At 45.4% G+C, this 25224-nt stretch overlaps 1 protein-coding gene across 2 annotated transcripts; it reads left to right on the plus strand.

Moving 5' to 3' along the window:
- The first annotated feature begins 800 nt into the window (after positions 1 to 800).
- On the plus strand, positions 801 to 24428 carry MMRN2 (multimerin 2). Of its 2 annotated transcripts, none has more exons than XM_083740307.1 (7): positions 801 to 1387; positions 13606 to 13728; positions 14853 to 14959; positions 16611 to 16685; positions 17475 to 17627; positions 19153 to 21027; positions 23344 to 24428. In XM_083740307.1, the coding sequence occupies exons 1-7, from the start codon at positions 1131 to 1133 to the stop codon at positions 23721 to 23723; spliced, it is 2970 nt and encodes a 989-aa protein (XP_083596433.1). In that variant the 5' UTR covers positions 801 to 1130; the 3' UTR covers positions 23724 to 24428. The 2 variants fall into 2 exon arrangements, 1 of the variants encoding a protein (XP_083596433.1); XR_014564643.1 differs by having other exon boundaries at positions 921 to 1387; positions 19153 to 21485; positions 21559 to 23732.
- Positions 24429 to 25224: the final 796 nt, after the last annotated feature.

The raw sequence follows: 25224 nt of genomic DNA on the forward strand, positions 1-25224 counted from the left end.
CTCAGGGCGCCATATTGGTCTGTATTTGGCATCAAAATCTTAAAGCATTCAAGCCATAATGAGGCCACCATCTTGCTAAAGCTAAGCAGGTGTGGGTCTGGTCAGCCACCCTGGATGGGAGACAGCCTGAGAACTACATGTAGGTTGCCTTGGGTTGCATGATGAAAGAAATGTAGGATATATAAGGTAAGGAGATAAAGAAATAAATTGTGGTATTTGCTGTAACCAGCTTGTACTAGTCTTTAAACAAGGCTGTGTGTTCAGAAAAGGAGCAGAGAATATGGAAATGGCCACAGATTTCAGTTTTCTGAAAATGTCAGCCTTCGCTTCTAAAAAAAAAAAAGCAAGTTACTAGACCTCATGACTACAAAGATATAGCCAAAACTATGTAAGCAATAGCAGCTGGATGATTTTGACTATTTGCTGTGGGATTTCAATGCCCTGCATAGCTTCTTGCTCCTTCCCATGAATAGCAAAAACAGAAAGCATTATGCAAAACCGTATTATGTATACAGGCTTCAGGATCTCGGATCCTGTTTTCTTGGTGCAGAATTTGGACATCCTGGGCACAGGATGTTAATATGGTTGAGTGCAAAGTAAATGTAGCCCTGCTTTTATGTCACAGCCATTTCCAGCCTGTTCTGTGGCTGCATCGGGCTGCTTAGTGTGTGGCATGCAGCTTGGGAATCTGCTCCATCACTAAATATTTTCTTTTCCTTGCCTCCTCACGAAAGTTAACATCCTTTTCCTGCTCCCCAGCAAAAAGGCAGCTGATAAAAGACCAGTTCTTGTCTGTTGATAATTTCAGAAGCTAGTAAGGAAAACACACCGAAGTCCCCGTCCCCCCGCCCTTGAATCAACCACAACCACCCCCTGCCTCTCTCCTACACACAAACCCACACACCACCTCCCCGACTGAGGTCTTCGGGGCCCCCCACAGGAACCTACATTGTCTGATGACCTTTAACATTTCCACTGTAGCTGGGAGGGCCGATAGCGTTGCTTCCGTTCTTTGTTATGTGCCAGTCCTTTTTCCAAGCTTGAGCTTAAGGAATGGTGCAAAGGGGATTGCAGGAGCAATTTGATTTGAAGTGCAGGGAAGTGTAAGAGCACCAAGGAAGGAGCCCACGATGATAGCTAAGGTCTTCTTCCTCTGTAGCACCCTAGTGCTGGCAGAGTCAGACCTGCATTCAAGATACCCTGGGCATCCAGATCACAAGCAGTGGCCCCAGGACCGCAAGATGATAACAGACCCACAGCCATCTTCTTGGCCAGAGGAATATTGGGGGAAGGAACACATCAGAGAAGTCCTCCACCCGGCTGCCACCATTGTGACTGATGATGTGAAAGATTATGATGATGCCAGAGAACATCAACCTCATCATGAGTAAGTATCGGCCAAAAAGACTTTCTGTGACATCTATGTTGCACCCCATTCATGAGTAGACACATAGAAGGTTGCCCTGAATATGTCAGCTTCACTCAGAATAAGTCACATTCACCAGGGTAAGCGTGTATAGGATTGTATTCATAAGGAAATAATTCTGGAATTAGAAGGATAGTTGGAGATTTTAGATATGCATTCTAGGAAGGGGTGCAGTTTATTCTAGAACGTCACTGGACCACACAGCCATAGATACGGAAGCATCCCATATTTTTAATTATTCTTTTCATCTTGTAAGCCTATTAGCAACCAAAAGCAAACAAATGGGTATTAATGGTAGCAAGGGAACAAGATGGTTTGTTTCTGTTCAATGCTTAGACCTAACTTGTGCAAGCACATTAAGTTTTACAGCCATTCACCTACAGTTTAAACACACACACACAAAACTGATGAAGAGCTAGCCTTGGCTATTATTTGTAATATTTAGTGAAACTGGAAATGTATTTGTTATAGTGATTTATATTTCACCTTTTACTCAAGGTGGCTCACCATTTGAAAACAGAAGCAATCAAATTCGGAATAAAGCAAACAGTGTCAGTGTAAAACAGGGCAGAAGAGTTAAATGTGCTGTAGAACTTGGAGCGTTGTTCAGCTAGAATCAATTACTGATATGTCTTTCATGTTGACTTATTCATCAAAATCAATGGGATGTGCCGTGTAATCCTATACATGTCTACTCAGAAGTAAGCCCCTTGGAGTTCAACGGGATTTACTTCCAGACGGGGTTGGTCCACCCATAAAGTGAAATCCCATGGGGCTGCACCCCTATAAGTGCCCTGCCACTGCCACAGAAGGAGAAGCTGCTGTGGCAGCTCCTGGCAAGGTCTCGTGAAATCTCAGGGCTCCCCAGTACATCTCAGAGATGTCCAGGGCATGTAAAGAGGTGCTTAGCTGATGAGATATAAAAACCCATGTAGAAAGCTTAATGAATTTTTCATTGCAATACCTCTTAGTGCAGAGCTGTGCCTGCAGCAGCAGCAGCAGCCGCAGCAACAACAACCCAACTCTTTATATTTACAACTCTGTGCTGCTAATGTTTGGTTCCTTTGCTTTGAAAGTCTCAGTTACCATAGGTAAGCACCCACCTTAGCTGAGAAATGTGGAAAGGGAAATGTGGAAAGGAAATGTGTTTGTGTCTCTTACCATCTTAGCTTACTGGCTCTCCAAAAAAACCAAAAAACATGGTCTCCATATTGTGTTTGCTGGGCTCCATTGTGCTCTCTACCTTCTGAGGTATGTTCAACATGGTTCCCCTTCTGTGTTTGCCGAGGGTTTAAGGGTTCTCAGAACATGGGCTCATGGGAGAGGGTTGCTAGAACATGGGACTCTTAATCTTAGGGTTGTGGGTTCCAGTCCCATGTTGGGTGAAAGATGCAGGAGGTGGAACTAGAGATGACTCTTGTGGTCCCGTCTGTTGAGATGTACGGCAGCCCCATATGAAGCACTCGAGAGTCAAGCTGCATTTTAAGCAGGGCTTTATTCCTGTTGCAGTCTTACATCATCATAAAGCAGTCTTTTTACATCCAGGAATCAGCATACACAGGTGGTATTACATACAGGGGAGAAGTCAACCATACCTTTTTATACTAGCTGGCTATAAACCAGTTAGGCAACACCCCGTGTCTCCTAAGGCTGACCCATCACACGATACTGAGTCAGCATTTCCACTTAGCACAGAGTGTAACTCCTTGATATTCACAACACTCCAACTATGGTTCTACTACGAAGAAGCACAATGCAGCCACTGGTGTGCAGAGAATAAGTGTGCCAAGTTCTGAAGGAGAAATTTAGCGCGCGTGCACACAATCCACACATAGGCTGTGTCCCCACATCATATTAAGCCATAAACTATCGCTTAGTGTGCACCTACTTCATTCCTCCCTGCTCATTCTGAAAGGAAACAAACCAAGATTTCTGGCTTGGCAGAGATTGTGGTTTGCTTTGGGTAATCCCATCCCATTGATGAAATGCTGGGGTGTTGGGAGTAAAAGCAACAAAGTTTGTAGTTGTTTACCTGAACTGGGCTGAGTCTATAGACAGGCAACCTGTTTTTCCTCCTGTTGGTTCCTTCTTTGGTAGCTACTTGTTGGCATGTACATTACTTCTTTTCAGGCTTATACTTCTTCCTCCTTCTCTAGTCAGACTTTCTTAGCTTGTCCTAGTGTTCCCTTAACCTCATGACTCCATAGTGGGCACACATGAACTTGTGCCCAGGATGACATTGTTTGCAGGAGTTAATAAAAGCTGCAGTATATTTACCAAACTCCAACGAATGATACATACAATGTTTTTTCAAGTTGGTTGGCCAGGGGTGCCTCGGGACTTAAAAGAAATCCGATTGGAAATCCATAACAATATAAAGCTACCTATTGGTCCATCCCACTGAGCACGGTCTACTCCAAATGGCAGAGTAGATCTAAGCCTCCAAGGCACCAGGTAGATATTTCTGGTCCTACTACCTGAGATCTTTTTACCAGAGAAGCTGAGGGATGAAAGGCAGAAGTCTGTGTGCAAAGCATGTACTCTATTGCTGACCAAAGCCCCTTCCTCAAGAACTGCAGCATCAATCTGACCTCTGATGATGTAATGTATGTTACATGCTGTGGTTGTGTTGGTGCTGCAAACCAGAATTATTTTGATGACATTTTGCTTGTTCATGCATGTGATGAGTTGTGAATCATATTGGCTGCTGATCTTTGTTTATCTTCACGGCATGATGAACAGGGCAGTTAGCTGTGTTGACATCTAAGTTACCCTGACGGAGCATTTGAGACACTCCCTTCTTAATGCGCCTGGAGTGGCTGACACCTGAGGACTGCAGGGCAGATTCCTTGTGGGGAGATCAGAATCAGTTAACCTCAACTGTAAGGACTCAGCTTCTTCCTTCAACCCATCCGCAACTACAACACAGAAGCCACTCTTTAAAGAGATGCCAGCACCCAGTGTCATGAAACTAGCGCAGACTCAACCCTGAAGGTGCAATTGTTTGTTGAGGCCAAATACTTGGTGACGTGTGACACATGGTTTGAGCTGTTTCTAATTGTTTTATGACAAGTTTCCTTGCACGTGCCGGTGCACACACACTCCCTAATCAGAAATGCCCAGGGCATTCTTGGGTTGAAGACTGAAATCGAGAAGGCAGCCAAAGGGGGAAATGTCATAGTAATGAGTGATTTATGTAACCCTCACAGAAACTGGCTACATGCCTTTTCTGGTTACCTCTGGTAACATTTATATGCACTCCTAAATACTGTGCCCTGGAACAATTGGTCATGGAACCAATCAGAAAGGAGGCAGCCCTGGGCTAGATAACCCTCATTGTCTCTTCCAGCTCTACAGTTCTATGAGTCTAACACTGGACTTAATCTTACCTGGTGGGACATGTAAGCATTGTTGAACTGGTTGGAAACAGTGAAAAGAGACCAAATTTCTAGACCTTACTCGCAAACTAAAAATGAACAAATCACTGGGTCCAAGTGGTGTCTACCCAAGAGTTCTTGAAAAACTCAAAAGCGAAATTCTCAACCTTCCAAGCAAACCGCACGACTTCTCCCTAAAATTGGCTTCTGCATCTGATGACTAGAAAGTGGACATCAGTTTTTGAAAAGGAATTTGAGAGGGGATCTGGAAAACTACAGACTGGATAGCTTAATGTCTGCTCTGAGAAAACTGGCTGTAAACACTGGACTCCAACTCCCATGAGCCACCATGGACCAAGGTCAAGGATGATGGGAACTGTCCCGAACCTCTGGCCTGACCTGACGGCAAGTCAGTATGTCAAGTCCCCAGTCCAGAGTCAGTCCACATGTCCAAAGGAAGCACAGTCCCACAGAGATCCTGGAGCAGTTGAACAGACGCAGAACCTCAGCTCTGTTGCCCTTTTATACTTTGAATGCTGATTGCAGCATCTGGGCTTGACGAGGCATGTGGCCCTCACCTGCTCCAAGCCTACTCCAGCTGAGGAATCACAACCCAGAGCTAGCACGCCCCACCTGGCCAGCTAGGGAGCTGGGCTGTGGGCCCTGGCCTGCCTCAGCCCCCTAGAGGGCTGCTGCTCCCTATGCCTCAGAGCCCACTGTGTTAATGGAGACAGGCCCCTCTGGCTCTGGTGATGGGTCCTGCTGCTCTGGTTCCTGTGCACTGACCCCCATCCCCTGTCATCATCTGTCACCCTGTGAGTACTTCCTACATGAACCTCTCCTTCCCCATGAACAGCTTACCCCAGTGTGTCCCAGTCCTGACTACACAACCTGCTGGTATCCTCGTCCTCCTCTCTGTTGTGCTGCCAGTTCATGGCGGGAACTATCATCTAGCAATATCTGGAGGGCAACAGTTTCCAGTTCAGTAGGAAAGAGAGGGCTCTTGTGCCACTCTAAAAACTGGAACCACCAGACAGTGGTGTCTTTGCGGGCGATAGAGAATGGCCATCCTTCACTTCTATGGGGAGAAATTAAGTGCTGCTCTAGGAAATAGCACTGAATTGTGGGGGGAAACATGCCCTGTGTTCTGTAATGAACTTGCTTCTGTGATTACCATCTTTTCTGTTCTGGGATTGATTTTGTATTTCCCTGCCCCTCCTTGCTGTTCCAATTTAGTTCTACTAATTGGAATTCATTGCTTTGATAATTTGTCACAGAAGTGGGAGGTGGTATATAAATTCTCTAAATAAATAAAAGCTACGCACACGTTCCCTCACGTACACATGTGGAGGTTGTGATGGTCTCCGTGTGGCTTTTGCACATTTTCTAAGTTGAAAGGGCTTTCCATGTTGGAAATGCGCCGTGTCTGAAAAGGCCTCAAGTGTAGGCGTGAGAGGAAACCATTTCAGTTGCCAGATGGAGACATCCGTCGGCTATATATAAATCTATCCTGGCCTTTGGATGTTTTCCCACACAAGGTCATATACAATGTTATACTGTCGGCTCATGTCTCACAACAGGTGGTTGGTTCAATGTATGTCTGGAGGAGGAGAATCTGCTATTTCAATACATTTTCCGGTATTTTGCGATGGCTTTGTCTAGTTACAAAGAAGATATGGAAAGGAAGTTTGGTGATGTGACCGGATACAAGTTCTAAGATCAGGAAATTTTGGAACTCCCCCCCCCCTTTCCTCTAAATCAGAAATGGCTGTGCAGGCCCCAGACGAGTGTCTAGACACAGTGGTGGGCTGGATGGGAACTAATAAACTGAGCCTGGATCCTGGTGAGGTGGCATCTCCGTGGGTGAGAGGGTCGCAGGTCTGGGAGGTCATGAAATTGCCTCTCTTGAATGGGGCCACACTCTTCCTGAAGGAACTGGTGCGGAGTCTGGGGGTGTTCCTAGATGCAGCACTATCACAGTGTGGCCAATGGTCAGGAATGATGGGAGCTGCAGTTCAACAGCATCTGAGAGGCCACCAGTTCCCCATCTCTGGAGGTTGGCTCTTGCTCAAAAGAGCAAAATGCTAGAATTGTGTCTTATGATGGTGCATTCTGATGAATTCTGGTGTCATTCATTATTTGTATCTTGGGTCTTATCCAGATGATACATTTTTCAGTTGTGGAAGCTGCATGCTTCCTGAAAGACAATGCATTTTGTCACTGGACCGTTGTGGTTTCCGGAATGAGCAATCCTGACATACTTTCACTCTGTTACCTTATTTGGCTCGACTCTTGTCATCAATAGAAACAGGGACTAGCAGGCAGAGGCTGGAACTGGGCAGTGAAAATCGGTGTATTAACCTGAGAATCACATCTAGAAGAAATTTTGCCTGTTCCTTAGAGCCACAGAAGGGCCTGTGCTGAGGGTGATAGCATTCTGAGAAACGGTGTGGTGTCAAGAGAAAACCATCTCTAAGCTTTTGTTCACAGTCTTCCCAGGTGTTTCAACAAGGGGGAATAATGGGTTGTAATATGTGCGCTCGAAGGCTTTGGATAGCTGACGATTACTTGTTGGCATCCATTTGTCTTAGGAGACAATGGAGCGCGCCTCTGGAGGTGATTTCAAGTAGCACCGAAGTGACCTCTCCGGGGTGCAAACTTGGGCAGTGTGGATGGAGGTCCTGGGCTGCCCAGACGACAAGACCCCCCTCTTGGCCTCTGTGGTGTGGTCCAAGGAAAAGCAGAGCAATACGTTTGGCACCAGCTTAGCTGCAGGAGTTGCTGGAAAGAGATGTACCAGGCCCCAACCAACCGTTTTAGGGAATCCACTCTGAATTTGTGCGGGGTTTACTCCTCAGCCTTTTCTTCTCCCAAAGATGTCCTCCAAGCCAGAGGAGGTTTAGGATCAGTTTTCCTTCTCCTAGACAGGCTACCTTCCCAGGCTGATGAGCCCTGATGATTATGAGGTACCAGGATATCTCACCTGCTTGGGGGAGGGGAGATAAACAGCTGGGGAGTTGGTGCTGAGTCTGAATTTTTATAGCTGATGACATACTTGATGCCACTTTATAAACTAGCATTGGCAGGTTGGTAGCCTGTCCCCTACTGCAGCTGTGACAGGCCAGGGAGAACATGAACAAATGTGTTTTCATTTTCTCTCTTCTCTCCCCCAGTTCAGTAAAATTCCTTGGGAGGGGGGTGGGATATTACAATGCTATAGGGGTTTTGAGGGACACGGGTGGCGCTGTGGTCTAAACCACAGAGCCTAGGGCTTGCCGATTGGAAGGTCGGTGGTTCAAATCCCCACAGTGGGGTGAGCTCCCATTATTCAGTCACAGCTCCTGCCCACCTAGCAGTTCGAAAGCACACCAAAAAGTGCAAGTAGATAAATAGGTACTGCTCCGGTGGGAAGGTAAATGGCGTTTCAATGTGCTGCTCTGGTTTGCAAGAAGTGGCTTAGTCATGCTGGCCACATGACCCGGAAGCTGTTTGCAGACAAACGTCAGCTCCCTTGGCCTATAGAGCGAGATGAGTGCCACAACCCCAGAGTTGTCTGTGACTGGACTTAACTGTCAGGGGTCCTTTACCTTTTTATAGGGGTTTTGACAGTGGGTTTTTCAGTTTTATGTTTGTTGGCCTACACATCCTTGGGCTCAATTTGAATATTGAAAATTGCATAACTGCAGAGCTAGGCTAGGAATGGCTACAGGTCTCCAATAAAGTCACTTCATAGGAAATGGACCTTGGTGTGACCATGGCCTGGTGCTTGTCACTGACGAGGGAAGTCAGAAGCCATGAAGCAAGATTTATTTCAGGTGCGGCGTTGTTATCACACACTTGCACACAGGCTTCCCTGCTTTTGATAGGCTGGCCAGATCTTTAATATAAGCAGCTTCTCATTTCCGACTGTCGTGTTTGGGTGATGAATGGGGGATGCAGGAACTCTCCCAAGTGCTGGAAGCAGATAAAAGCAGTGCGAAAATCCCCACTGCTCTCCTTCTAGGGAAGCCAGAACAATGCTCAGGCTTAATTGCTTGTTTTCTTTGCTTGGTTGTACCGGAAAACATTTGTAGTTCTAATCAGGCCCCTTTTTCAAACCGTCAAGTTTGCACCAAAAGTGCTAAAAAAAAAAACCCAAACCAAACAAACCCCACCCCTGTCTCAGGTAGAAAAAAAAAACCACAGACACTGTGATCTATGTAAGCTATCTGTCTGTTGTTATTTTTTAAAAATCTTGCAACATTTAGAGGAAGAAAACCCATCTGGCATTGAGTCCCTTGAACTTCAGCAGGGAATGACTACAAGTCAGAATAAGGCCCAATGCTGTGATGGGGTGAGGGGTGGGGTGCAATTCAGGCAGGGCTTTTTTCAGCCAGAACTCAGTTCCTGCACCTTTCAGGTGGGCTTCGCCATTACAGTGGTACCTCGGGTTAAGTACTTAATTCGTTCCAGAGGTCCGTACTTAACCTGAAACTGTTCTTAACCTGAAGCACCACTTTAGCTAATGGGGCCTCCCGCTGCCGCCATGCTGCTGGAGCCCGATTTCTGTTCTTATCCTGAAGCAAAGTTCTTAACCTGAAGCACTATTTTTGGGTTAGTGGAGTCTGTAACCTGAAGCGTATGTAACCTGAAGCGTATGTAACCCAAGGTACCACTGTATAAGAGAAAAAGGGCGGTGTTCATGCTAAGTTCTGGCACCTCTTTCTATAAAAATAGCAATGGGTTCAGGGAATGGTGGGCCACTTGAAATAGCTCTGTGGGCCTGATCCAGTTTATAGGCCGTGGGGTTCCTTGCTCCTGGAGTAGGCGGAAATCATCTCCACCTGGAGACAGACAAGGGAGAACTTGACAAGAAAAGCCAAACTGCTGCCATTCCATGGGGTATCGGCCGGTATAACGTTGCATGAAACAGGGGTAGCCACACTAAAAGCCCAGCTCTAAGTTGCTGTGGAAATTTGGGGGACACTGAGGAGAAATTCTCTTGCAGAACATATGTAAGGGATAAGGTGGCCTCTCAAGCAACCTGGTCCTTATATGTTTGTTCTGAAAACTTGAACTTGGCTTGGTAACAGATTGTCTACAGGATCTGCCAAAGTGTTATATGCTGCTAGCAGTTTTTCTCCAGAAGTAGCCCCTGTGTTTTGGACGAAAACATATTTAAACAACTGAAGACCACCTTCTTCTTCTTCTTCTTCTTCTTCTTCTTCTTCTTCTTCTTCTTCTTCCTCTTCCTCTTCCTCTTCCTCTTCCTCTCCCTCTCCCTCTCCCTCTCCCTCTTCCTCGTCTTCACAACTGCCTTCCAAAGCTAAGATTATTTGGCCCTTTGAGATTTATGTTGATTTGGCAAAGGGGCATCATTGATTGGTGTGATTCCTGAAGGGATGGTTTCAGCCAAGTCATAGAAAGAACAAGCTCTGATGACAGTGGTTTAGAAGGAAACATGGAGTTCTTCTATTATTCTAGACAATGGCTTTGGACTTGCATGCACAGGGTAGCTAATGTAAGGGAAATCTGAAATCTAAGCTGCAGTTACTACAGCGGACGATCCCTTTGCGTAAAGACGAAACCAAAATGCAAACCACTTTCTGAATTGGCTGTACCTCTTCTGTTGTGGTGGCGATAATGTGAATTAAGTAGGAACAAAAGATGCTTTCAGAAGAGAGAAAACATTTTATCATTGCATTAATCTAGTGAAGGGAAAGTCTTGGAAACATCTCAGAGGATCAAAAATCCATTTTCAGCCTGTCATCTTGTGACCTCGGCTTCCCGTAATGCTTCTGAATTGGCGCCTTTGGACTTTGGTCTAATGAGAACGTTTCCCATTAGGAGACGGTGTCATAAAATGGGTGATCTCATCCAACTACATTTTCGTAGTAGAGAAACCCCATGAAACCATCACCCCTAGGGCCAGCCAAACGAATGTTGCTGCCTGAGGCAAAGGACAAAATGGAGTCCACCGCCAATCCTGTATCTCACACGCATTTAAAGCCATAGAAAACCTCAAACTCAAGAACTTGAGAGAGCATCTTCTCCCCTATCTACCTCCCCATCTCCCTAGATCAGCAAAGGAAGACCTCATAATGGTCCACGTGTTGGATGAGATATGAGGTGTGGGTCCCTGGGAAAGGGACGTTTCTGTGGTGGCTCCATGTCTATGAAACTCTCCTGGCCTGTTTTACAGTTTAAAATACTCATTTTACATCCTTAAGATATCAATGACTTCCCTTCTCTTTCCGTGGTTCATTTTACATATCATAAATCCCTGCATATTTTACCAAAACTATACCATTCAGTATTCCATTATTGCATCCATCAAAACTTATTTATACTGTTGAACTTATCTTAATGCCGCCAGCGTTTTCAGCTGTGCACAATTATTTCCCAAATATTCAATAAACATTTTCCAGTTTTCTCTAAGCATATGTTATTCTTGTTCTCTTATTCTATGTGTTAAGTCTGCAAGTTGTGCATATTCTGTCAACCTAGGTTGCCGTTCTTCTTTGTCAGGACCTCACTCGTTTTCCATTTTGGGGCTAACAAAACACGGGCCGCAGTTGTAGCATACATAAACAACCTTTTCTGACACCTGGGAATTTCAGTCTGAATTACCCCCAAAAGAAAGGACTCTGGGTTTTTTGGGAGGAAAGTATTTTTAAATGTGCTTAACTTTTGGGTGGATTGTGACCCTTGTTTTCAGGGCTTGCTTTCCTTGGTTTCCTGCCTCAGTGTACTGGTTGCTAAGTTCCTCTCCTGCAAGAAGTGACCTCAGCCTCCTTTCTCCTGCCTTACGCACTTTCCCATTGTTTCTGCCACTCTGCCTTAAAGCAAAAACTTTCCCATGTATGGCGATTATCAGAGATCAGTTCCCACTGGAAGATATAAAACTGCAGCTAAGTCCAGCCATTCTTTCGTAGCTGCCAGCTCTCTCCACGCCAACAGAAAGCCGCCCAGTTTCAATGCAAATCTGACTACAACAGCTGAGTGGAAAGGTCTCCTGACCTTTCTGAATTGCCTGCATGGCGCTGGTGGCATTGTGTGGAAACGTTACATTTTGTGTTGTTGTCTGCTGGCCTGCCTACTTCTCGGGAGAGAGAGGGATATTTATATCAGCACAATGTCGTTTCTCAAGAGAGCTCATTCGCAACCTGCGTGCCAGCGCAGTTCTATGTGCAACAAGATGGGAGGCCCCTCAGCAAACAGCATTTTGCAACATTGCACAGGCAAAGGGCAGCCTTTTCCATGTTTGCAAAAATGCCAAAGCATAGAGTCTGCCAACTGTTAGTTTCAAGAAGGTGAGCTTTGGGACCATTTCACAGCACAGTCTTCACCAACTCCAGGTGTTGTTGAACTACAACTCCCATCATTCCTGACTATTAAACCATGCTGGCTGGGGCTGATGGGAGTTGGAGTCCAGAACATCTGAAGGGCACCAGGTTTTGAAAGGCTGACCTGTGGATAGAAGAGGAGAGGAGGAGTTTGGATTTGATATCCCGCTTTATCACTACCCTAAGGAGTCTCAAAGCATCTAACAATCTCCTTTCCCTTCCTCCCCCACAACAAACACTCTGTGAGGTGAGTGGGGCTGAGAGACTTCAGAGAAGTATGACTAGCCCAAGGTCGCCCAGCAGCTGCATGTGGAGGAGCGGGGAAGCGAACCCGGTTCCCCAGATCACGAGTCTGTCGCTCTTAACCACTACACCACACTGGCGCAGGGTAACCAGAAGCAAACCAGGACAGGGGTTTTCTGACTTTAACAGTGCCTTTGAAGAGAGGATTTTTTGCCACGACACACAGGAGAGTGAAACCTACAAAGGAAACATTTCATTAGCAGCATGATGCACTGATTGGAAAAGCTCCCCCTGTGAAATTCTGCCTGCTGTGCACTCATGAAAGGCACATAGAGGAGGGAATGTGGACCACTAGTACCAAAATGTAGGAGAAACCGACCTACTAGAAATGATAACAACACATTTAAACTAGCAAGGGGACAAGCAAAGGAGGATGCCTTCAGCCCGGTGTGGCTAGCCTTTATTACGAATACAGCACAACAACACAATGACCTACTCCCCCACCCCAGCATATGACTCAGTATGGTTAATCTGACTCAACAATCTCCCCTCACTCCACATTCAAGCAAACCACACTGCAATCAACCAGAGGCATCCAACCAAGCCAAATGGAGCCTCCAATCTCTCACAATGCCAACATATATATATATATATATATATATATATATATATATATATATGACCAACCTTGTGATGCTGACACACAAACCCTGCACAAGCACTACGCAATAGAATGGAAGATCAATATCCCCCATCACTCTCCCCCCTCCTCTACCCCCACCCCCAATTATATGACAACAGTGTCTCATACCAAATGTAAACAAATTGTGAACGAGACTCTATGAATTGAAAGTGAAGATGCTATATGTACAGTGGTACCTCTGGTTGCGAATGGGATCTGTTCCGGAGGCCCATTCACAACCTGAACAGCATGCAACCCGCATCTGCGAGTCACGATTCAGCGCTTTTGCGCATGTGCATGATGTCATTTTGCACCTCTGCGCATGCGCGAGCGGCGAAACCCGGAAGTAACCCTTTCCGGTACTTCCGGGACACCATGGGATGTAACCTGAAAATGCACAATCTGAAGCAAACGTAACATGAGGTATGATTGTACTTTCCTTTGTTTGTTGCACAACACAATCTTTAATAAAAACTGTTATGTTTGCCTGATATAGAGGCCAATGGTAGCTGTTCTCACAATTCCTGCCTGCGTTTCCCTCTTCTCCCCTAGGAACTGGTGCTCGTCTCCGCAGTCCCGCCTGGTCACGTATATTGCTGTTTGCAAGACAGAGAAATATGTAATTAAGTCTCAGCAACCATGTCCAAATGGGACTCCAGATTGCCAGAAGATCATGTAAGGATGACAGCCTCTTTAATGGGGTTTTGTGATGACTTTAAGGCCTTGCCTGCACTATGAATATCCTGGAATTGGGAGACCCCTGTTCCCCTCGCATTGCTATAGTGCCCAGGTTATTTGTTTCTAGAGATGACTAGAGGGAAGAAAGGGCAAGTTGCAAGCTGGATGTGATTCTTAGCCCAAGCCACTTGCACTTCCCCTATATGTGCAGAGGCTGCTAAGATGCTCCTAGAAAAATATCCCAACACTCCTATGAGTCATAAAGAGATCGTTCAAGTTATCCAGAAAGAAGGATGGAAAGAGATCAGAAGTGGGACCTCTCCTCTTGCGTGCATTCCTGAATGCTATGCTTTGCTGCATGCCAGCTCCCATGAGGATGAGGCATTTTCTACCAGGTTTCTCATGGAAGGCCCCTCCCCCCTATAGGCTAGGTTGGTGTCATGGACTGGTTGGATGCACAGGAATGGCAGGAGGAACCAGCTGGGGAACTACCAAAGGAAGGATCAGAGCCTGAGGAGGAGTTGTGGGACAATGGTGAGGGGTCAGAGGGAGAAGACTGGGAAGAGGTGTCGGAAGCTGGAGGGGCAACAGGGCTTAGTGAGCTGGGAGAGACTGTGGCAGAGAGAAATTAAGAATCGCAGGTAGAAGCTGATGCAGGTGAGGTGGAGGAGGGGAGGCCAAGAGGCAGTGATGAGTCACGGGTGTCTCCCCCTCCTGCTGTGCCAAGCTCCCCTCCTCCCATCTCCCAGAACCAGAAGAGGGCTGAAATGGGCAGAGCAGCAACAGATTGCATGCAGGCACAGTCTCCAATTGCTTTGGGAAAGCCCTGGAGAGGAGGGGACTTAGATGGCTATGGGAAGGCAAGGTGTTTCAGCCTCAGCAACTGTTTACATGGAAGAAGACTGACAGGGACAGAATCGCAGTGCTCATTAAGTCAGTAGTGATCACGTTTTTGCTAATGAAGCGTAAAATTCTGAATTGTGGGTGATTTACCAACTGGTACACTCTGCGACAGTTGGCATATTTCTCTATTAAAAAGCCAGGGTATCAGTATACCCAATTTCATCATCTGAAATTTTGTTTGCCTTCTATCTCTCAAGTGTTTGCTTTCCTACCTCTAGGTACAGAGCAGCTTTGAAGCCAGTTTACCAGGTTAAACAAAAAGTCAAGAACATTTTGCATTGGAAATGCTGCCCGGGCTACTTTGGCAAGAACTGTGAACATCACGGTAAGCAAGGCCCTAAGGTGAATAAATGTTAAGGCTGGACACAGCTGTAGGGATATCCCATAAAATATACCAGGGCACTTTATAGGATGCATCTAGTTTGTGCTGGGCATGCGCTAGGCTTGTTCAGTCGACCTGGGATGCGGGTGGCACTGTGGTCTAAACCCCCGAGCCTCTTGGGCTTGCCGATCAGAAGGTCAGCGGTTCAAATCCCTGCAACAGGGTGAGCTCCCGTTGCTCTGCCCCAGCTCCTGCCAACCTAGCAATTCAAAAGCACACTAGTCCATGTAGACAATTAGGTACTACTGTGGCGGGAAGGTAAATGGTGTTTCCGTGTGCTCTGGCTTCCATCATGGTGTCCTGTTGCACCAGAAGTGGTTTAGTCATGCTGGCCGCGTGACCCAGAAAAGCTGTCTGTGGACAAACGCTGGCTCCCTCAGCCTGAAAGTAAGATGAGTGCCACAACCCCATAGTCGCCTTTGACTGGACTTAGGTAAAGGACCCCTGGATGGTTTTTACCCCTTGGGTCACCCCCCTTGCAATGTGGAAGTCACTGCAGTGCAGTCTGCTCCTTGCTACACTGCAAAGGTAACAGCAGTGAGTCTTGTTCAGATGGAAGAAGGAAAGAGATGGGCAGAGAATCATAAAATTGGAAGGGACCCCAAGGATCATCTAGTCCAACCCCCTGCAATGTAGGAATCTCAACTAGATCATCCATGACAGGTGGCCATCCAGCCTCTGCTTAAAGACCTCTGAGGAAGGAGAGTCTACTACTTCCCAAAGGAGTCTGTTCCACTGCCAAACAGCTCCTACCAGCAAAAGGTTCTTCCTAACGCTTAATCACAATCTCCTTTCTTGTAACTCAAAGCCATTGGTTCGAGTTCTACCCTCCAGGGCAGGAGAAAGCAAGCTTGCTCCATGTTCCGTGTGGCAGCTCTTTAGATATTTGAAGATGGCTGTCATATCTCCTCTCAGTCTCCTCTTTACCAGGCTAGTATTACCCATTTTGGTTTTTTCCAATTCTCAAATTCAGTTTTGTTGGTGGTGGTGTTGTTGAGAAAAATCATAAAAATTGTCAGCATTTAGTGCAAATTTCTCCTAATAAACACATTTTATGCAGTGTTGACTAATATACATGTTTTCATGCAGTTACTCCTGATAGAATACATATTTTTATGTGATTTTCCCACAAAATATGTGCATTTTCATACACACTTTTCCTGGATACACTTCTTTTTGCATTTTTGTCTTCTGGTGGAGTAGGGGGATGAGATTGGCAGAGGTTGGAGAAGTTGGCAAAGTTCCTATTTTTATTTTATTTTATTGCATTGACTTTAGCCTATTTGCTTTGGTCTCATTCTGCCCCAACTGCTGCAATATGGGGATAATATTGGCCAACCTTACAGGGTTGTCGTAAGGATTCTCAGAATGATTGTGAAGTGCTCTGAATACTCCTAAAGTACTATACTGATGGTAATTATGTTTATTTATATATTAGGTGCTATAATTCTAATTCACCGGCATGTCTGGAAGCAAGAGATTAATGCTAGGGATGCTTTATGAATCCAGACTCTACCTAAATGAAAAGAATACCCTCCCCCACAGTGCTGAACTGCAAAAAGAGAATCACTGACTTGGGAAACTTAATTTGCAGATCCTAATTTTCTTCCAGTGTCCACCAATCAGCCGGAAAGCTGGGAGGAAGAACAAGAAGAGTTCTCCAGCCAGAGTACGTTTTAATTCAATATATTCTTTCACCATTAGAATAATGCATCCCTTAAACCGTTTATCCGTCTGCATGACATTCCTTCATAGGACAGAATATTTTTGCAATGTATGGTGTTGGTCTATTCAAGCAAAGCATAGCTGCCTGAATATTATTATTATTATTATTAATAACAATACAGTGCAATCGTGTGTTTTACTTAGAAGTTAACTTCACTGAGTTCAGTGAGACTTACTCCCAGGTAAGTAAGCATAGGGTTGCAGCTTAACAGAGCTTTGCAAATGGATGAGAAACTAATGGCCCAAATCTCCCTTACGTTGCAGTCATACCTCTTGTTACGTTAGGTTCAGGTTACGTTCTTTCAGGATACGTACTGCGGCGACCCAGAAGTAATGGAATGGGTTACTTCCGGGTTTCGCCGCTCTCGCATGCGCAGACACTCAAAATGACGTCACGTGCATGCACAGAAGCGGCAAATTGCAATCCGCGCACACGCAGGCGCGGGTTGCATTCTGTTCAGGTTGCGAACGTGGCTCCGGAACGGATCCCGTTCGCAACCAGAGGTACCACTGTACTTGAACAATGGGTGTTGTAATGGTTCTCCCTGACATTTCTCCTGGGTCTATAGGACTGGGGGTGGGGTGGGGGGCAGAGTGGAGCAGGCAGCTGTTAGCTGTGTGCAAGGGTGCTCTGCAGTGTTTTCTAATGCTTTCCTCCAATTAATGCTACCTTCCAGGCTGAGGTACGTTGTAAATGGTTTCATTTGTTCCTGCCCTTTGTTGTTGGGATCAGGAGATATCGCAGAAGCCCAAGAAAGCCACGAAGCCCTGCTGGAAGATCTGCAGAACGATATTCACCAGGCCACGAGCAACTTGGGAGTCTTACAGAAGGTGCTTCATTATAACGGCAGCAGCACAAGGCGAGCAGCGAGCCACAACCAATCAGGTGAGAGCACAGCCACAAAAGGGTGGGCAGAGTTGGGTGCACAAGCCATTGACGGGCAGGACTCTTGACAAACTGGAGGGTGACTAAATGAAGGCACGTTGGGGATCTGGAAGTCAAGCCCTATGCAGAATGGTTGGAAGTGTTGTGCATTTAGCTTGGAGAGGTTTAAGAGAAGGCATTTGTATTTTCAAGTTTTGACATACCCCTTGCACTCATAGTCCTGGCTCCAGCCCAGAACCAGATAACGGGTGTGTTTACTTGTACGTAAAGAAGTATACTTTAAGTAGAGCAGCCTAAATGTACGAACTCAGCAGCTGGAAAAAGAGCAGGATATAGTCAAGATGTTCTTGCAAGGCAAAGGAGTTGCAACAATAAATCCAGTCTGAGAGCAAGCGCCAAGGTTCAGGAGTCTGAGAATAGCAGCAAGGGTTCAAAGACTGCACGGGAGCTGTGAAGTGGTTCCAGCAAGTTTTGCACCTTGCCACATAGTCTCTTCCTCCCCTTCTGAATCCTTGTCCTCAAGTGCCTTCCACTCCTGGTCTGAATCGAGGGCGCTCAGAGGGAACCATGACACAAAATTACTGGCCGTAAAAATCTGCTTCAAAATCTCCTTCCCCAGCTCAGTCATCAAGCTCACTGTCTGAGCTTGGATCAGCCCGTTTTTCATGGGTTACTATGATGATAAAATGGGTGTGTGGATGTGTCAAGCACTTAAGTCACTCTGAGCTCACTGAAGGAAGGGTGGCAATTAATTGTATTACATAATAATTTGTGCGCTGCTTGCTCTGCCCTTAGTATATTTGCTGGGGGAGTGCTTGAGCTGGCCTGAGTGTTCAGGATTGGATGAGCTATGAGTCCATCATTGGCATCTAATGATGATTATTAATTGTATTTATTAGTCATGTTTTTCCACAAAAAAGCAGCCCAAGGTGACGTACAAAATAGTATAAGCGTTAAAACCAATTATAAGAAACCAGAACAGAATAAAAACCTAGAATCACTCACATCCCATCCAAGTAAGAGGCCACAGATATCTAAAACCCTCCAACTTAGGGGCTGAGGGCCTGGTTTAAAAGAAATGTTTTGCCTGGTGGCTGAAACTAAAGATGGCACCTGTTTGCTTCCCTTGGGAGAACATTCCACAAGCAAGGAGCCACCACTGAAAAGGCCTGTTCTTGTGCCTCCTCCCTCAGATGGGGCATGTGCAGAAGGGTCTCAGATGATGACCACAGAATCTGGTGTGGTTCATGTAGGGAGAGGTGGCCCTTGAGCTATTGGGGTTCCTGAGTGGCATACGGTTTTATAGGTCTAAACCAGCACTTTTGAGTTGGCTTGGGCTAATTGGTACCCAATGCGGTTGTGCCACAATAAAGTGTTATCTTCTTGCACTGTCTTGCTCCAGCCAGCAGCGTGGCCATTGAATTCTGCACCAGCTGCAGTTTCCGAATTGACGTCAAATGCAGGCACACAATTCTAAAGGAATAACTGCCCACGTTACCTTATATTGTTTTTGTTTGTATTTCAGAAGTACAGGAGCAATTCCTCCAGCAAACACTCTTTCCCCATGTGCAGAGTTTCTTGAAGGAGCATTTCGACCCAGTCTGGGCAAGCTTCAATAAAAGTCTACAGGATCTTTCTGCTGCCGTGAAAAATCTCTCAAAGAACGTCGAGGCCAATCGGAAAAGTATAGAGAGGTTCCAAGAAAGCACCGTGCCGAAGAAAGATTTTCAAGAGTTGGGAACGAAGTTTGAATCCAAGGTTCAAGCCAACCTTTTGAGAGTGGACCATGTGAAGAGAGAAATAGAGAGTCATTTACACTTGCAGCAGGCAGCCTTGCACTACAACCTCACCATGATCAAAGCAGACACTGATCTGAAGCTCAAGAGACACCAAAAGACACAACACTTCTATTTGTCAGCCTTAAACAGCAGCCTGACAGACATGAGACAGCAGCAAAACAAGCTTGAAGATGAGCTCAAGAGTCTGAATAGAAATTTAGCAGTATACCCAATACAATTTGGCAGCCAAAACGAAGCATTTATTGAGAGGGACATTCAGATCCTCAACGAGACCCTGGCAGCGCATGCACAGCAGCTGACCAAAATTTTTGATGAGTCTGATGAGGACTACACAGAACTAAGCGATTCCATTGCGAGCTTGAAAGCCACCTTGAAGCACGACCTGGAGGAGTTCAGAGTTGATTTAATAGAGAAGAGTCTTATAATAGAGGAATACAGGGATGATCTGGAAAGGAAAATTCTTGTTCTCAACAACACTCTGTCCAATATTGAAGACAGCCACTGGGATTTAGAGAGGTCTCTGAAAGCATGTCATTGCGAAACACCATCTTCACATGTTGTTACAGAGGATCTAGTGAACATCACTCAGGTCAACAGAGAAGAAATAAAGCAACTTGAGGCACGCTTAAAGGATCTTAATGCAGCTTTCCCTATTATACATCAGGTTCTAGAAAGCCAACAGAAGCAGAGTCAAAAGCTGGAAGGTGGCATGTCCCTCCTCAATTCTCATGCAGAAAAGCTGTCTGACAATATTGGCATCCTGGAAAAAAATGATGAGAAGATGCACGGGCATATCAAATATCTCAACAGCTCTTTTAACTCTTTGTTGTTTGATGCAATGAGACATGAGCTAGCACTAAAGGCCTTGCTTGGAGAAGAAAACATGGAGATCCTGTTGGAAGAAGACTCAAGTCCTGTAGAATTATCCATAGAGCAGCTTCAAAAGACTATCAGGCTAATCTCTGACGAACTCAAGGAGCAAAATTATACACTGGAATATCTTATGAAGACAATTCACTCTTTGGAGATGATGGACCATGGAGACAACCCCAATGTCCATATATCTCTTAAGCATCCTATGTTGGAAAGGAAAACAGAGGACACAGTGCAGGAGGTTACCACCCAACGCAGTGGAGTGGAACACATGGAGCCAAACCATGAAGCTGCCATGGAGGATGCTCTGGATAACCCAGCATATCACGATATCATGACTCTGAAGAAAGAGATTGGGCACCTCAGCAGGGAGATGCATAAATACAAGTTGCAGAGGGATGGTGCCAATTTCTGCTGTAATTACACCATAGCCAGCCTAGTGGAACCACTCAGTGGCTCAGTGGAGAATTTGAGGGAAGACCTTGCGTCAGCCCAGCATATCCTTGAAGAGCACCTGCAGATCTTTCAAAAGCTGTTTGGAAGCAACAAGGAATTAGCCGCTGCAAATGTAAGCTTGGATGTCACAAAGATTCAGTCGCTGGTGGGCAGGAGGATGAAGAAGCAGCTTCAAGAGGGGCAAAAAATGAGAGACAAGGAAGAAGCCAGCAGTCGTAGGGAAGGTACCTTAAACGGAAGAAACAAGATACATGCAGAGATCCCGGAGACAGGTACGTTTCTTCCATCAACCGCCTATAATAACCTCATCATGATCTACCCACCTGAGGCTCTCTAGATGTTTTGGACATCAGGCCCAGCCAGCTTGGGGAAGTTTATTATATTTCAAATATTTCTTAACCACCCTCCATCAAAATGTTCCAGGGTGATGCAAAAGAAGTGTAAATATTTCATTGACAGTGGTACCTAGGTTGTCGAACGGCTTGGCTCCCAAACAAATCGGCTCCCAAACGCCGCAAACCCGGAAGGAAGTGTTCCAGTTTGCGAACATTTTTTGGAAGCCGAACTTCCAATTGAGTGCAGGAAGCTCCTGCAGCCAATCGGAAGCCGCATCTTGGTTTTCTAATGGTTCTGGGAGTCGGACACCCAGAATGGATTAAGTTCAACAACCAAGGTCCCACTGTACTTATAAAAGTATTTATATACTGCCCTCTTGCCAAACATCAGGATGGTGCACAATACCATAGAAATATCTAAAAGCAATTTGATGAAATTGTTGAAATGGCTGGGTACGCAAGGGGCAGCATAAAGGAAGTCTCCAAGAGATGCCTGCTGAATCTCTGCTGGAAGGGTGTTCTACAGCATGGGAAGGCCTGGTTAGAAAAGAACTAGTTCACACCCATGAACAGCTGCTGCCAGTCCGAGTAGGCAGTTGTGGGCTTGGCCAAGGGCAGGGAGCCCTGGGACCCTCCATGTGCTACTGGACTCCAGCTCCTATCAGCCCCAGCTAGCATGGCCAAATGGTCAGGAATGATGAGAGTTGGAGTCTAGCAACATACAATGGGCCAAAGATTCCCCCATCCTTGGCAGACAAATAACCTGACCTAGCATAAGAAAACTTCTTAAATTTCAATTGCATTAAAGCATATGATATTGTTGTTGATTATGATGATAATACCCCAAACATCTGGCTGAGTTGCCTCAGCCACTTTGGGCAGCTTCATGTCCACAGGAACTTCTAGATCTATTTCAAATTTCCTCTCGGCAAACTCCACTCATATTCTGAACTATTGATCAGGAAGCTTCTGGACTCCATCAAGCCAGTCCTGTCAATAAGTACAGAAGAGAACATTTAGTCCGCTATGCTCTGAATTTTGACGGAACACGTCCTAACAAAGGCACAAGAGCCATTATGATGCCAGCACTTTCTGAAGCTTAGCATCAAAAGAGCGTTTTCAATTTAAACCAGAGTTTGCTTGGAGCGTGGAAAGCAGGTAATCCATTGCACAGAAAGAAAATAAGTATTTAAAAGTTGTTGAAATTCCCTCTTCTATACGAGTGCCACTTTTGTCATGCCATATGCTGGCAAAACTCTGCCACAAAATTCAATGGGATTTATAAATGGCTTACAGGGGTGGGTTTGCATGGAAAAAAGTGCACATAAGATATTGTCAGGAAGTTTCACAAATGGGGCAAGGATAATACTGAGTATTTTAAAGTCGTATCCTAGCCAAACGAACCTTAGTTTCCACTTGAATTGTTTTGAACTACTGTATTTCCTGAAAGGGCGGCACGGGTGCTGTAAGACGGCCAATTATGTAAAACGGTGAAGAAAATAACTCAGAAAGTTTGTGCTAAAGAGGCACAGAACTCAACAGTGGTTTCTTGAATTAGTTTGCTCGGTGAATTACAGTGTAGCTCCATCTCCTGGCAGAATGGTGCTTTTGTTTTGTTTTCTCTGAGCTGTAGTCTTCAAAGGTGTGTTTCAACATTTTGACAACTGGGAAAACCCATACAAAATTCCAGAGCCAACCTGCAGATTTGGTAAGATGGTCTCGCCACCCCACTGCCCCCCCAACATCCCCTCCCTTCTCTTCACCTAGTGGCAGCTATAACAAATGCACATGAAGAGCCCCCCCCCTCCCCAAACCATTATCCTGTTATAGTTGCCAACAGTGTGCCATGGAATATGTAGTTTTTCACGTTACAGAAGCCCTTAGAGCAACTACCGCTCCCGTAAGCCCAAACACCTAGTCATGGAGGGAAAGAAAAACACCTCCCCTCTTGCCTCTTCAAACATTCCCCTCTTGCCTCATCCGAGCACCTGGCAAAAGGGGGAATGTGGGGCAGGGGTGGCTTTGTAATGTGAGGTGGCAGTGGCAAATCCGGGAATTCTCCAGCTGTACTCAATATCCAAGCAGGGAAGAGTTTGGGGAAATGGAAGACTTACCTCGTTTTTGAGATGGAAGCTCACTTCAACGCCTGGCCTGGGAGACACTTGAAAGCATCTTGCCCGGTAAACTGGAAATGTTCTGGGACTTTGGATAACTGTATGCACTGTATGTAAACTCTCCCTCTCCCCCATCTAGGTACATATGTGGCCTTTTATGTGAGGTATTCAGAAGCCAGAGGAGGGCTGAGCCTCAACGGAACATATCTTAATTACGGAGGGGGTTATTTCCCTGAACACGGCTACTTCAAGTCTCCTCATACTGGGGTTTACCTTGTTGCCATCAGTGTGGAGCTTGCACCAGGACCAGCCTTGGGGCAACTGGTCTTCAGCAACCGGCAAAGAATGACGCTCATCGACACCAAAAAGAGAAAGGCAAGTGGAGGCTCTCTGGCTACTTTTGCACTTGTGGAGCTCAAGAAGGGTGAGCTCATGTGGTTTGAATTGGTGCAGGGCACTGGAGCGAAGCAGAACCCAGCTGGATTAAGCATGGCGGGATTTCTGATATTCAAAACTTGAAAAATAAAAGGTCCCAAAGTCATAAATGATACTTTCCTATACACACACGGCTAACCTGTACTAGCCCAAAGACGGCGAGTTTTGCTGTGTGCACTTTTAAACGTAGTCCCAGCTCTTGATTCGCCTCAGTGCTGCTTCCTAGAAATAGTTCAGTCGTTGCTTAGCAGTGTCACAAAGGAAGAAGAAATGGAGTTTGTATGTTGCAAAAGCTTTATGAAAGACGTTAGAACAAGGATGGGTCACTTGTGGCCTTCAGCTGCTCCTGGACTCCCAACTCTTCTTGGCCCTAGCCATGATCAGTCAGGGATTATGGGAAATATCAGGAAGCCCCAGGTTTTTCCTGCTCCATCCCTTTCGATAGTTTATCATGCATTTGATTCTATTTTTCCTCTTGTCTTATTTATAAGAACATTGTTCATTCTTCACCGGATATAAGTTTCCAGTGGAAAATCATTCATTTCAAGATTTATTTTTTTATATATAAAAAAATACAGGACAGGACAGGCCCTCCTACATTTAAAAAAAAAAAACTGGCATGGTGCCATTCTCTGTCATGCTAGCGATATCAGAAAACACACAGGAGGGACTTTCAGATGAACAAAATGAGGCATTTCTATTCCTAAAGTGTTATGAAATTATGGTGTCTATACTTACGAGAACTGTATCACTTTGCATACATTCTCAATAAATACTCTTTGTTTTGTATACCTGGCTGTAGTTTTGCTTTGCACATTTTAATAGTTCAAGTGCAGGAATCATAAAGCTTCCACTGATAAGCATTTAACCCAGTTTCATGTAGATGTGCAAATACTGGACATCAAATGATTATTTCAAGGCCAAATTATTTTGAATAAAACTCCTCATATGCATGATTCCAGCTAAGTTCCAAAACTGCAGAAAGATAAATGTGAATCTACATTAGTTTACTAAACTATGTGTGTGGTTTGTTTTATAAATGCTACAGAAAAAGGTTCAGCAGACAGGGGAATCCTAAGGTTTATGCGCGTATGTAATGCACAACTTGAGGTAAGCGGTCTCACATGCTACAGGGGAGATGGAAGAACAAAACAGAAGGGGTAACATTTTTAACAGCAGCCTGATGCTGTGTATGAAGTATAATTCTGCACTCAGTTTCAACAGATTTTTCTTGTAGAATGGTGGAGGGAAACTTCTCACAAGGTATTTTGGACCCTGGTTTGAACGCATAGTGTTGAAATTATGAATGAACTGTTTTACTTTAAAAACACACAGAATCAGTGAATGATCAATGCCTGGGGCTCCACTTTTGGTGCATCTGAAAAGTTAGCAGGAAAGACTGACGTAAGGAAGTAATTATTATTTTGTATAGTCATACCTTGGATCCCGAACACCGCAAACCCGGAAGTGAGTGTTCCGGTTTGCGAATGCTCTTTGGAGCCTGAACATCTGATGGAGCTTCCACAGCTTCAAATTGGCTGCAGGAGCTTCCTGCAGCCAATCAGAAGCCGTGCTTTGGTTTGAA

Source organism: Podarcis gaigeae, assembly GCF_964106915.1.
Source record: "Podarcis gaigeae genome assembly, chromosome: 5".
NCBI lineage: Eukaryota > Metazoa > Chordata > Lepidosauria > Squamata > Lacertidae > Podarcis > Podarcis gaigeae.